The sequence below is a fragment of the Arvicola amphibius genome, chromosome 11 (genome assembly GCF_903992535.2).
Source record: "Arvicola amphibius chromosome 11, mArvAmp1.2, whole genome shotgun sequence".
Taxonomy (NCBI): Eukaryota; Metazoa; Chordata; class Mammalia; order Rodentia; family Cricetidae; genus Arvicola; species Arvicola amphibius.
In genome coordinates, this window is record NC_052057.2 from 98,496,012 (window position 1) to 98,509,834 (window position 13,823).

The 13,823-nt window shown below is 40.7% G+C and overlaps 1 protein-coding gene across 1 annotated transcript in view; it reads left to right on the forward strand.

Annotated features, from left to right (window-relative positions):
• Positions 1–12,944, forward strand: part of Ncbp1 (nuclear cap binding protein subunit 1) — a 39,806-nt gene extending 26,862 nt beyond the window's left edge. Inside the window, exons 12-23 of the mRNA XM_038347169.2 lie at positions 189–253; positions 1,730–1,792; positions 2,565–2,639; positions 3,495–3,598; positions 5,121–5,243; positions 6,644–6,746; positions 7,238–7,331; positions 8,630–8,733; positions 9,338–9,452; positions 10,556–10,684; positions 11,371–11,484; positions 12,436–12,944. Of these exons, the coding sequence (XP_038203097.1) occupies positions 189–253; positions 1,730–1,792; positions 2,565–2,639; positions 3,495–3,598; positions 5,121–5,243; positions 6,644–6,746; positions 7,238–7,331; positions 8,630–8,733; positions 9,338–9,452; positions 10,556–10,684; positions 11,371–11,484; positions 12,436–12,549 (1,203 nt within the window). The 3' untranslated portion in view covers positions 12,550–12,944. The remainder of the gene's footprint in view (positions 1–188; positions 254–1,729; positions 1,793–2,564; positions 2,640–3,494; positions 3,599–5,120; positions 5,244–6,643; positions 6,747–7,237; positions 7,332–8,629; positions 8,734–9,337; positions 9,453–10,555; positions 10,685–11,370; positions 11,485–12,435) is intronic.
• Positions 12,945–13,823: the final 879 nt, after the last annotated feature.

Sequence of the window (13,823 nt, forward strand, 5' to 3'; positions counted from 1 at the left end):
CAGTCAGATTTGTCACATGTCATGGCCAGTTTCAGTTCAAAACTCGGGAAACAAGATGAGTGATATGAAAGGATGAAAGGCACATGAAGTTCTTGGTGATGAAGACTGAGAGGACGCGATTTGTTTTTCATATCACAACTTATTTTAAAGGAGCGTGGAAAGGAGTTTTCCTTATCTTCAATCCACAGCTTGCACAGGCGACTGAGATGCTGTACATGCGTCTGGACACGATGAGTACTACATGTGTAGACAGGTACAGCCATTGGTTACTTCTGTACTAACGGTTATGTTAGCACCCTCTAGAGTTTATCAGAAGGCTGTCTTAAGGGTTCCCAAATTGTTCCCTGTTCTCCAAACCCCTTTGTGTACAGCTTGCTTGTAAGAACGCATGACTTCTAGTCTGTTTCAACCTCTGATGATGCCCATTATTGCTTCTCTTTAATTCCAGTTCTTACTTGAGCACTTGAAGCTTAGGCATCATTTAACTTTCCCTACTTAATTGCATATGTAAGTCTTTAAGATAAGCTTATTTTGAATGATAAACTTAGTACTATATTATATATAAACACTTATAGATTATCTGTTTTGAGAATAATTATAAAGGAGTATCTTCAAACCTGCAGCTATAAGGCTCCATTTATTTTAAATAAATGTATAAAACCTGTCTTGGATTGTTACAGTGTGGTCATTTCAGCCTCACTATTTTCTTTTGGGAAAGTGTGTGACTACCAGGTGGTTCTTTTTTTCTTCTGTCCATTTCCCAAATCAGATTGGAAGAATTGAACAGTTGTCTAATTTCCATATCTTTTACCCAAATTCTGTGTTAAAAATTGGGACTCTCTCTGTCAGTGACCCTGAAAAATTGAAGTGATTGAAGTCAGATTTTTGATGGAAATGCTTTAAGAAAGTATCTTCCAGTGTCTCTGCTCTAGTAGAGTATCAATTCTGTAAACATTGTGAGTACTCTTATGACCTTCACAGCACTATTTAACACAATAAGATACCTCTTGACTAGAGAACTAGTATATTTTTAAGTGCAACTTAATGCATATAGACTGTCATGAAAAGGTTGTAGTGGGCGTGGAGGACTGACTCAGCAGTTACTGCGGCTTACTGCTCTTCAGAGGACCTGAGTTTGGTTCTCGGCTCTCATCCACATCAGGCAGCTCTACAACCACCTGTAGCTCCATCTCCAGAGGATCCACCACACTCTGGCCTCTGCCCCTGCACACACATGCACATAACATAAACACATAAATTAAGTCAAGTTTTTTAAAAGGTCATAATATAAATGTAAGAAACTAAGTGCTGGATTGAAGGCTCAGTGGTTAAGAGCACTGACTGCTCCCCCAGGAACCCAGGTTCAGTTCCCAACAACATATGACAGGCTTACTTTGGTTCTGCTATTTGTAAATTATTTATAAACATTTAACTAAATTTTTTTTACTGCTTCCATTTCATCAACAATACTCCTTCATAGCTGTGAGAATCATATATGAATATTTTGCACAAAGTATGAGCTTAAGTCATGTCTGTTACCTAACAAGAATAAAAGGATGCACCGTCATGTGAACTGAGATAGCTGGGGACTGTAAGACAGCGAGTTAGAGTCTTTGCTGAGAAAACAGTCAGAGAGCCACAGGTAGCGAGTGGGGTGTAAAATACAAGGTTTGGCCACATAAATTGCATTCTTCCTTTCTCTTCTCCCCTGCCCCACTCCCCAATGTAGGTTTATTAATTGGTTTTCTCATCATCTAAGTAACTTCCAGTTCCGTTGGAGCTGGGAAGATTGGTAAGTGTAATGTTTTATTCTACCTTATTCAGAAACTTACATTAGAGATCTTTAAGTCTGTAAAGTGCTTGCCACAGAGCCCATGTTGAAAAACCTGCTATTGAGTCCTGCATGGTGGTACGCTCCTTTAAGCCCAGCACTCAGAAGGCAGAGGCAGATCAATCTTTTGTGAGTTCAAGGCCAGCCTGGTCTATGTAGTAAGTTCCAGACCAGCCAGCACTACACAGTGAGATCCTGGTTTTTTGTTGTTTGTTTGTTTAAAAAATAAAGACAGGCATGGAGGCATGGGCTTCTATTCCCAGCACTGGGGGCATAGAGATTGGCAGATCCCTGAAGCTCACTGACTAGCCAGCCTAGTGAGAAACCAAAGTAAGCACACCGGGAGAGCAGCACATGAATATGCACATACACAAAAGAACCTTCCTATTTAAAACTCACTTTAAGATAGTCTGTTGTGCTGGGCAGTGGTGGTGCACACCTTTAATCTCAGCACTTGGGAGGTGGAGGCAGGTGGATCTCTGAGTTTGAGACCTGTCTGTCTACAAAGCGAGTTCCAGAACAGCCAGGGCTGTTACACAGAGAAACCCTGTCTTGGAAAAACAAAAACAAAGTCTGTTGTCTCCAGTAGTTATTTCATTGATATTTAATTACTATATATGGATGAGATAATGGGTAGGAAGACCCTATTGTAAGCCAGGAAATGAAGATTATATATACAAAGGTTTTATATATATATATATATATACTTAATAAAACCACATTTCCTCCTCAGGTCTGATTGTCTCACTCAGGATCTCGAAAGTCCCAAACCAAAGTTTGTAAGAGAAGTTCTAGAAAAATGCATGAGGTAAATAAGCCTATGTACTTCCTCCTTGATTTAGGTCTCTGTTTCTCCTGAGGAGACTACTTGAACTGGTTAGCATCTGATTCCCTTTCCTTTGCATTTTGTGATGCATGTTCACAGTAGTCTTTGTTAAATCCTGGTCTTGTCCATCTTCCACCTCACATGTTAATTAGGATTTGGGCTGCAGTTAATCAGCTGTACCATTGGATTTTATGTGAATTAAACCAAAAGATATTTTTAATGTCCCCCAACATTTATGAGAATTTTCTCATTTTCTAAGCTTGTATTTTTGTCTAATTTGTGTTTTCTTAGTCCTCCTCTAGAGTCTTCTATTTAAAAAGCCTTAGTTTATAAAAATAGAATATGTTTTGGGGGAACTGTGATCTGAGCTTTTAATGTGTATTCTTTGGAAAGACACAAATTATATTTATCTCTAAATACTTTTCTCCCTGTGTTACATCCAACCCGACATTGTTTTTAACCATCCCATATCTATAACATGATGTGTAAATGCTTTGTCAGGTGGTAAGAAACATGGCTCTTGCTTTCTTTGGTGCATCACAACCAGCCTCCCAGCCATGCCAGCCTTACCCCTCCACCCAGCCCTCCGCCACTTCACATCCTTCACCACCCGACTGGGGGATGCCCTAGCCCGCACCTCAATGCAAAGTCAGTGTGTTTTGAGGCAGGCCGAGTTTATTTGTGCTGACTTACTCAAAGGCCTGGAGGACTTTGTCCCCCTTTGCTTCTTGGTTGTCCACTGAGTTTGGGATTTTGGATCCTGGTCTTCTGGACAAGTTGAGTATTACCGAAGACTAAAACATGAGACCTTTTCTGAGGCTCTTATTTGTGTTATAGGTTGTCTTACCATCAACATATATTAGATATTGTTCCTCCCACCTTCTCAGCTCTATGTCCTGCAAACCCAACCTGCATTTACAAGTATGGAGATGAAAGTAGCAGTAAGTAATGAAACGACTTGAAATCTCTCTCCTTAAAAAGTACTGGTCCATGATGCTCTGAAGCCAGTTAGTTAGAGGAGAAAAAAATCGGCTTTTTTTTATAATTGAATTTCTTTATTTGAAAAGTGACCCATCATTAGTCACTAGATTAAGGATTTTGTTGTTATCTAATTAGTAGTTACTAACTTATAGCGTTTTTCTATTTATATTGTTTACATTGTTTTATATATGACATTTTAATACGGTACAAAAAATAGTAAGATGAATTTATACCTGGAATGTACTGAAACTGAAAGTGTATATTTGTTACAGTGGAGACTTCTTAAGTTGGTTATCATCTTGTCTTAGTTGGGGTCACTATTGCTGTGATGGAGCACCATGACCAAAGCGGGTTGAGGAGGAGAGTGTGTGTTTGGCTTATACTTCCACATCACTGCTCATCATTGAAGGAAGTCAGGACAGGAGCTCAAACAGGCCAGGAACCTGGAGGCAGGAGCTGATGCAGAGGCCATAGAGGACTGCTGCTTATTGGCTTGCTACAGATGGATTTTATGAAGCATTTTCTCAGTTGATGTTCCCTCCTTTCAGATAACTAGCTTGTGTAAAGTTGACATAAGACTAGCTGGGAGCACATGGCAGTCTGCTTCTAAAAGTAAATTTGTAAACATGACTTTTACCACTTGCACCTTGAATCAGAGGTGCTGGAATTGCTGTGGTCTTTCTGCTTTGCATAGTTTATGCTTTGTGGTGGCCAGTGGACCGAGGTCGATGTCAGTTATCCCGCTGTGCTGTTGCCACTGCACTGAATGTTATAGTTCATTCATGAGCCTCACGTTTTGTGCTGCAAGGAAGTTCTGTGTCTGAAAACTCTGCTCTTCCTTGCTTTGTGTAATTAGATTATCTCAATACAGAAAGCTCTTTAATCTCTAGTTCCTGTTTCTTCCTTAGGTCTGGCCCAAGTTTGTTATTTGTAAAATAATTTTAATCTTTAGTTAACCTGTTTCTTAAAAATGCTTTCTTTCTACTTCTGAAGTTAATTTCTTAGTGACAAAGAGTTCTTATTTTCTTGGTGTGATTTTTTTTTAAAAAAAATTTTTTTTTGTTTGGTTTTCATAGAATTTTCTTCCACTTTCAGGGACAGGCTCACAACAGGTGTTAGCTGAGTCTTTGTTGTGACCTGTTGCAATAGACATCAGTCATTACAGGTCTTAATGTTGTCTTCGTTGTCTGCATTACACTGAAAGTAGATTTCCTGTTTGATGATGCCTTTGCTCTTAACATGGCTTCTGTACCACGAGCACACACTCACAAAACCCTAACAGTCAGCACAGAGCCTCTTAGTCTAGACGGAAAAAAAATAGCAAAACATTGAATTGGGTAACTTTCATATATAGTATCATAAATGGTTTAAATGCTGATCTTGGCTGAGGGCTGTCTTATTTTAAAAGGAAATAACTGAAAGTCTGCTATTAGCTGCTCATAGAGCCAGCTTGATCTACCTTCCCCTCTGCTCTGTATCCAGATTCTCTTCCTGGACATTCCGTGGCACTCTGTTTGTCTGTTGCTTTTAAAAGTAAGGCAACAAATGATGAAATCTTCAGCATTCTGAAGGACGTACCAAATCCTAACCAGGATGATGATAACGGTAAGAAACTTACTTCTTCAGCCTAAGCACATAGGCCACATTAAAGCATCCACAGCTCTGATGGAACATGATCTCGATTAAATCTTGTGGGTGCTCACACAGCAATCGATCTGCTGCTCTTAGGACCTGCATATTCACCCCCTTACCGAAGAGGCCCTAAAATCCCTGTGAAGTTATATTAAAAATATAAACCATCCTGGATGTTGTAGTCCATGCCTTTTATCCCAGCTCTTGGGAGGCAGAGGCAGGTGGATTCCTATGAGTTAAGGCCAGCCTAGATTACATAATGAATTTCAAGCCAGCCAGAACTACATAATGAGGGCTTGTCTCAGAAACAAGCAACAGTTAACAAGAAAAAGTCCTGCATACAAAGTAAATCACACATTGCTTATTCAAGGATTTTTTTTTTAATATTTATGCTTTTAGTATATAGAAGGATTGCTGAATGGGAAATCTTAGTGTGTTAGATATTTTTGATATAATTGATGTTTTCTCTAAATTATGAACTACTACAGTACTAATAATACCTAATCTTTACTTAGTATATAGCATGCTATTTCAGCCGGCATCTTAGCTTTGTTGTATTTCCCTGGTATGAATGAGGACATTGGCAGAGTTGTATTGACATACAAGTTACCTGGTTTGTGAGTGGATAAGGAAAGAAGTACTGCAAGAGTTCTCTAATACTATTTAAAACATACTGTGAAATAGTTACTTAGAATCAGTAAGCCAGTGTGTAGCACACAAAGCCAGGTCAGTAGAGCAGATGACAAGTCTACAGAGCCCACCATCTGGTTGGGAAGTACACCTAGGAGGTGTCAGCCAGCCATGATAATACTAAGTTTAGACTCTGGCAGATATCTTAATATAGTGGTTAAAAGGTTTGCTGCTTTTGCTTTAATTAATATTTGACACCTTCTAGACAGAATATGGCAATATATGTTTTTTTTTTGTTTTTTTGTTTTTTTTGTTTTTTTTTTTTTTAAGGAAATGGGTCTTAAACCAGGCATGGTGGTGAAAACCTGGTAATCCAAGCAGTTTGGGGTTTGGTCTGTATATCAAGTCCCAGGCCAACCAGAAGTACATAGTAAGACCCTGTTATAAATTTAAAAAAGCAAAAAAACCAAAACGCTGAATTTTATAGAAGAATTGGGAAAATTACTCCAAAAAAGAGAGAATTAAGGGTATGCTTTCTTGATGGTGGGTTGAGATGAGGTCTCATTATGTCGCTTTGTCTGTCCCAGCCTAGTTTTATATTTTGAGTAGACTTTGATTATTTACTTTTACTGACAGCTTATTATATGAATGTCTTAAGAGCACACTATCTGGTTAGCGTCCCTGGGTTTGGCACCAAGAAATTACTGTACTTAATGCTTATTTCGTACTGTAAATGTTTTCAGATGAAGGCTTCAGTTTTAACCCATTGAAGATAGAGGTATTTGTGCAGACTCTGCTGCACTTGGCAGCCAAATCCTTCAGTCACTCCTTCAGTGCTCTTGCAAAGTAAGTATGTGCATTTGAACACCAATGCTGTAGTAATTTTTGCCCAAAATTGTTAAATATGAAGATTAAATGTTAAATATAATTTGATAGCATGAGATTCGGTTTGTGGTGACCAGACTGCTCCCCATGGTTGAGTATACAGTGTAGATGTGCGTGTGGCAGCTGAGCTAGTACAGTCATTCACACAGGCAGAGAGGTCCAGCCTAGCTGTCTTTCCAAAGAGATGGAGCAGAAATGAAAGCCTGACCAAAGGTTGGCCTCTAAAGAGATAGCAGGTGTGGTAAGAATCCAGAATAACAGAGAGCGCTCTCAGAAGCTGGTGGCAGCTTCTTTGCAGGCCAAAGTCTAATGCTCTTATGTATTTAGGGATGACTTTGGTTATCTTGCATTTGCATATTATGTTTTTAAATTGAGTAAGATTAAAGGGGCTTTGGAAACACTAGAGTGGCTTTTGTGTAATTACATGTTGTATTTTTCATCTTTGTCTAAAGGTTTCATGAAGTCTTCAAAACTCTCGCAGAAAGTAATGAGGGGAAGTTACATGTGCTGAGAGTTATGTTTGAAGTTTGGAGGAATCATCCACAGGTAATAACTATTTATTTAGACATAGTGAGTGTTGGGGGAGCCTGCTTCTTCATTTCCTGGACACCCAGACCCGAAATAAGCACAGAAACTGTATTAATTAAAATACTGCTTGGCCTATTAGCTTATACATGTTTCCAGCTAGCTCTTCATCTTAAATTAACCCATTTCTGTTATTTTATATTTTGCCATGAGGTTGGCCTATGGGCAAAGTTCCAGCTAGTAGCTTGCGTCTTTCTCCTCTGGCAGCTCCATGGCCTCTCTGACTCTGCCTGCTTTCTCCCAGCATTCAGTTTTGTTTTCCCGCCTAGCTCTGTTCTGTCCTATGATATGGCAAGGCGGCTTCTTTATTCATTAACCAATAATAGCAATACATATACAGAGGGACTTCCCTCACCATGTCCTGGCTATGTAGATAAGCAGATTAGAAATTAAGTATATTTGAATCTGCCAGTAGAATGGTTATTAAATCCGTAAACTCTGTGTTGTAGAAATAATTGATACCTTCTTTATGATAAATTTTTAAATTATATTGATTTGTTGACTGGGGGTACATAGGAAAGCCACAGAGCCTATGTGAAGTCAGATGACAAAGTTAGGTCAGTTCTCTCCTTCCGCCGTGTGGGTCCTGGGTATTGAACTTGTGTTGTCAAGCTGAGCATCGAGTGTCTTATCCACTGAACCATCTCGCCAGCCCTTGCTAATGTTCTTCATACGGCATTGTGGTTGGCTTGTGCTACTGCATTCCCACACATTTAAGATGCTGAGTGAGAAAACTGCTGCTGGGCAGCAGTATTTTGTAGAAAGTAGTTGTGTTTATCCATTTCTACAAACAAGACCCATAAGATGCTGTTTTTCAACTGGAGATTTCAATTGAAATTATATACACACATATTTTATAGAAGTATTATCAAGTAAATTTTCCCAAATATTAAATTCCAGAGTTTCTTTTCATGCAATCTTTATTGTTAATACAGTATTTCTTACAGTATGTAGAGCCTAGCAAAGAGAAAACTAAGTCTAAAGACTGACTAGTTAAATCAGGAGTGGTGGCACATTCCTGTAATTGCAGCACTTGGGAGGTAATGGTAAAAAAAAAAAAAAAATCAGGAGTTCAAGGCCACCTTTAGCTATATCAAATCCTCCTAGAAGAAAAAATAAAAACGATGACCTATTATTTAAACTGGTCAGTTCCATCGCCATTGAAATCAAATTTTATAGCCCTGCTAACTTATTTTCATAGCATCGTCATTATGCCCATTTATCAGTCAAGCTTGACCCTGTGTCTGCTTTCATTGTAGATGATTGCTGTCCTGGTTGATAAGATGATTCGCACACAGATTGTTGACTGTGCCGCAGTAGCAAACTGGATCTTCTCATCGGAGCTGTCTCGTGACTTCACAAGGTTTGAACCAGAATTTAGAGTGCATATAACCTGTGTGAAGTAGTTCATTTTTATGAAGTTACACAGGTTTTAAAGATGATCAGAACCAGGACAGTCGAGGTTGACATGCAACGAAAGCAAATGAGATCAAATTAAACTCTGTGACAGCCCTTTAACTCCTCCACTACACCTGTACTGCCAGCACACGCTGGTCTGAAATAGCCTGAGTCCTGAGGTGGCAGATGTGTTCAGAAGTTTTAACAGGGCCAACAAGATGGCTCAGTGGGCCGGGGAGCTTCCTATCAGGCTTAGTGAGCTGGGTTTCCTGGTTTGATCCTCAGAACTCACCTGGTGGAAGGAGAAAACCAACTCTATGTTTTACTAAGGGCTAAATAAGTACAGGCATGGTACTGCCTTCTGGGAGCCCACCTGAGTCAGGTGAAAGGAGCTAGACGCTCTCAGAACTCACAGCAGTGGTGAATTAAGTATCGCTGGAGAAGAATGCATAACTGCCCAGGGGATAAAAGGCCCTACCAGCCCTTAGGAATTGTAGTCTGAAAAACTGTGATGTTTTCTCTGTAAGTGTAGCTTAGCATACATTAACCAACTGCTGTATTATGTTCAGGTTGTTTGTTTGGGAAATTTTGCACTCTACAATTCGTAAGATGAACAAACATGTTTTGAAGATCCAGAAAGAGCTAGAAGAAGCTAAAGAGAAACTGGCAAGACAGCACAAACGAGTAAGTCCTGTGCTGATTCCTGCGTGGTTAGAGGTTACGACCGAGTCTGCAGAATAGTTGGAGTCCATGCCTTGACAGTTGTGTGCCATGGCACTGACGCTGACCACAGAATTTTCTTCTCTAGTTTACCATCTCTACCTTGGCTTCCCAGAAAAGTCTGTGTGTATTTCTGAGTCTGGCACAAAGGGGAAGGGAGACCATCGTAGATGCTGTGTGGAGAGGTGGTACAAGTCAGTTTCAAGTCCCAACTTGTCAGTACTCATGAAAATAAAAATTGTGTTAGAACTGTAGTTCTCAACCTATGGGTCGCAACCGCTTTGGAGGTCGAATGTCAGATATTTACATTACGATCATAACAGTAACAAAATTACAGTATGAAGTAGTAACAAAGTAAGTTTATGGTTGGGGGATCACAAAATAAGGGACTGAGTTAAAGGGTCGCAGCTTTAGGAAAGTTGAGAAGCACTGGTTTACAGGGAAGCAGTGAGCTGGCTGGATCCTGACTTACAGTAGTATTCTTGCTGGGCGGTGGTGGTGCACACCTTAATCCCAGCATTTAGGAGGCAGAAGCAAGACAATCTCTGAGTTCGAGGCCAGTCTGGTCTACAGAGTTCCAGTACAGCCAGGGCTATACAGAAAAACCTGTCCCAGAAAAATTAATAAATAGATAAGTAAATAGATAAATGATAATAGTGAGTGTTCTCCATTACAGTATTCCTTGGTATGTAGTGTTTCCACCAGAGTAGAAGCTAGGGGAAAGATATTAGTAAGTTTAATGACTGAGCTGGCCATAGCTGATGCACCACTGCTACTACCACGACTAGTACCACTAAGTTTTCCCAGAGCTATCACTACAAGAATAAAAGCCCTTGAATATAAAACCCTTCCCCAGGGCTAGGGGCATAGCTCAGTGATAAAAATCACTTGCCTAGCATCTCTGAGCTCCCACCCCCAAAACCAGCACTCAGGAGGTGGAGGCAGGAAGATCATGCATGATTCAAGGCCAGCCCAAGCCACATAGCAGAGCCTGGCATTATAGTCATTCCCCTTTCTTGATGGATTCTACACATTGGATTGTTACTTTGTTCCTATGCCTTTGGTAGCGAAGTGATGACGACGACAGAAGCAGTGATAGGAAAGATGGGGCCCTGGAGGAGCAAATAGAACGACTGCAGGAGAAAGTGGAATCTGCTCAGAGTGAACAGAAGAACCTTTTCCTCGTCATCTTCCAGGTAAGCCAGCTTGGCATATGGGATAAAAAAGGAGCCATTCCCTTAGTTTAAAAAGTTGCTGTTTTTTAATCACAAAAATAGTGAGGACACAGAACTTTGCAAAAGAATAGTGTCACTACTTGGAGGCTGCAGTGAATCTGTGCTGTCTGCTCATTGTTTACCTATCTGTGTCATTTATCCCTTATGGTTGATGATTTAGGTGACCGCCTTCTTTCCTGTGAACATTTTTGTACATAGATTGTCATTAACATGCTGTTTTCTTAGAACAGAGGCCAAGATATATTTCTAGAAGATAAAGATATATTTTGTGTGTGTGTGTGTGTGTGTGTGTGTGTGTGTGTGTGTGTGTGTGTGTAAGATTTATTTATTATGTATGCAGTGTTCTGCCTGCATGCCAGAAGAGGGCACCAGATCTCCTTATAGATGATTGTGAGCCAACTTGTGGTTGCTGGGAATTGAACTCAGGACCTCTGGGAGAACAGCCAGTTTTCTTAACCTTTGAGCCATCTCTCCAACCTGAGGTTAAAGGATTTAACATTAAATCTCCTTTGCTAAGTTGACAGTCCTGAAAGTCGGGAGTACACAGCAGTTTGGTGGAGCACCAAGACCACTGAGCACTCTTGGTTTGGATTTGTTCGGCAGTTAAGTTCTCCCTCTAATGCTTCCTCCACTGCCATCCTTTCCAGCGTTTCATCATGATCCTAACTGAGCACTTGGTACGATGTGAAACTGATGGCACCAGCATACTGACCCCGTGGTATAAGAACTGCATAGAGAGGCTGCAGCAGATCTTCCTGCAGGTTTGTGTTCAGTCACACAGGCGTTCTGATTTTAAAACCCTCAGGAATCTCAGTGGTAAAACAATTGTCACACTTGAATAAGACCACAAAAAGCCCTCATAAAGTATATCAGGAGGGAGGGTATGAGGTTACGTAGTTCCTGTAGGCCCTTTAGTTTATGTCCGTTTGTTGATGCTACTGTCTGTCAGAATCTTTAGACAAACTGGTTGTATGTCACCCACACTCTGGGAGCCCAGCATCGCTGTCATCTAGAATGTAAGGGGCGGTAGATTCATAAAGGTATTGTAACATCTTAAATTCCCATAGCAAACATGTCCACAGGAGCAGGGTAAACCCCCGGGGTCTCTGGACACTGGGGTTTACCCAACATGTGCTTCCAGACATTGATGTGTAGGAGTGTTAGCTTCATTTTTTTCCTCTTCAAGGTATTAATGCCCTAAGTTCTCCTTTGTTCTAGGAAAATGATTCTAAAGTAATCATTCTAAAGTTCTATTCTTTAAGCCTCCAAATAGTAATTCTCTCCCAGGCATTTGTAGTGACTAACCAGTTCAAAAGGTAACCGAGAGCCCCTAGTCCTCTAGAAATTTTTGAGTGCATTTTAGTCTTCAGAGAAAAGGTTCTCATTTTTTGATGCCTTGGCTCCCCAGTCAGGCTGCTTTTCAAAAAGCTGTAATGTATTGTGTCCTGACTTTCGGAACACCCTCTGAAACTCTGCAGCTTCCTGCCGTGCCTTGCATCAAGGATCCCATAGGAAGGCTGTTAAAACTGGGTTTGGTTTTACGTCATTGTACATCCCTCTGCTCCTTTCCCTGCCTGCTCTCTCAAATCTTCTCTGGAGATGTTTGCCCTATTTTTTGGTCCCTCCTCAGCATGGGTGGGCTGTGAAGGAAATGGTCTGCAAGGTTGCTTGCGTTTGGTTTCCTGACCCAGGGCTCTTTTCTGTGTCCACAGCATCACCAGATAATCCAGCAGTACATGGTGACCCTGGAGAACCTGCTTTTCACTGCCGAGCTAGACCCTCACATCCTGGCTGTGTTCCAGCAGTTCTGTGCTCTGCAGGCCTAATAGTCATGTTTCTTCCCTTTTTGTTATCTTGAAACAATTTGTCTTATTTTGATGGTTTGAATGTTTGCTTTCTTGTAGTAGCCTTTCACTTCCTAAAGGAAACAGGGGAGGAGAGCCCAGAGTATGACATTTCCCTTCGTTGCCCTGAAGGGCAAGTGTTGCTTGATGACAGCGAAGTTATGGTGGCCGTAACGTTGTATATATGTGAGACACAGCTTTCCTGTGATGAATTTGATACTTCTTCTCCTTAGGGCACAAAACAGCACGGTTGAGTTGTGTGCAATGCAAGGTCAGGCTTGCAAAGTAGTGAATACAACCAACGGACACCAGGGAGCCTAGCTTTTCTCTGCTCCTGAATAACGTGGCTGGAATAAACCTAAGTTCTGTTTTTTAAACTTTGGTATTTCATGATTTATTATCTTAGTCTCTTTTCTTACAGAGACGTACTTAGCCTCTATCTGAAGCTTTCTTGCAAATGTTTTTGAGTAACCATCTTATGACACTACTTGTTAGAATAAAAAATTATTATTACTAATCCCCAGATTTGCCAAACTAGTAAGCTACCCGGCTTCTAGTGATCTCGAGGTACAATTGTAGCACGAATAATAAAAACCCAGAGACAGAAGTTGGGGTTAAGCCTGAAGGTCAGAAAAGCAGAACAGCCAGCCCCTAGCTCTTACCTCTGCCTCAGTCTGAAAGGGCAATCCCGCCTCCAGGAATCTCAGAATGAGACTAAGCTGTCTCCTCCCATCTTAAATTCCTCTCTAGGGCTGGGATTATAAAGGCGTGCACCACTACCGCCAGGTTTCTGTGGCAAACTAGTGTGTGTCACCACTGCCCAGTCTGTAAGGCTGGTAGGTGTGGTTGTTTTACTCTCTGAACTTCAGGCAAGCTTTACTTATTAAAATACAAATAAAATATCACTACATACAATGGCGATGGCAGCAGTTTTTCTGCCTCTCAGGTGATTACAAATTTAGCAGCCATTGTGGAAAAGCATCTGGTCATGCATGCCCTGCCCTCCAAGAAGGATTTGTCCAAGATCCCATAATGTCACAAACTGATGCGCAGCAAGCGATAAATGAGCTGAGATGGACTTGGAATTCAGTGTGGCTTGGGGCTTGTCTCTGGGTTCTGAGGCAGATAATTGTTCCCTGAGCCTATTGAAGCTTGAGTGAAATGAGTGTTTTGTAAGATAATGCATTTCCTAACATTCCAAATTTCTGGGATTTTTAAACTTCTCATTAATCCTTAGAAAAATCTGCTAATAATGA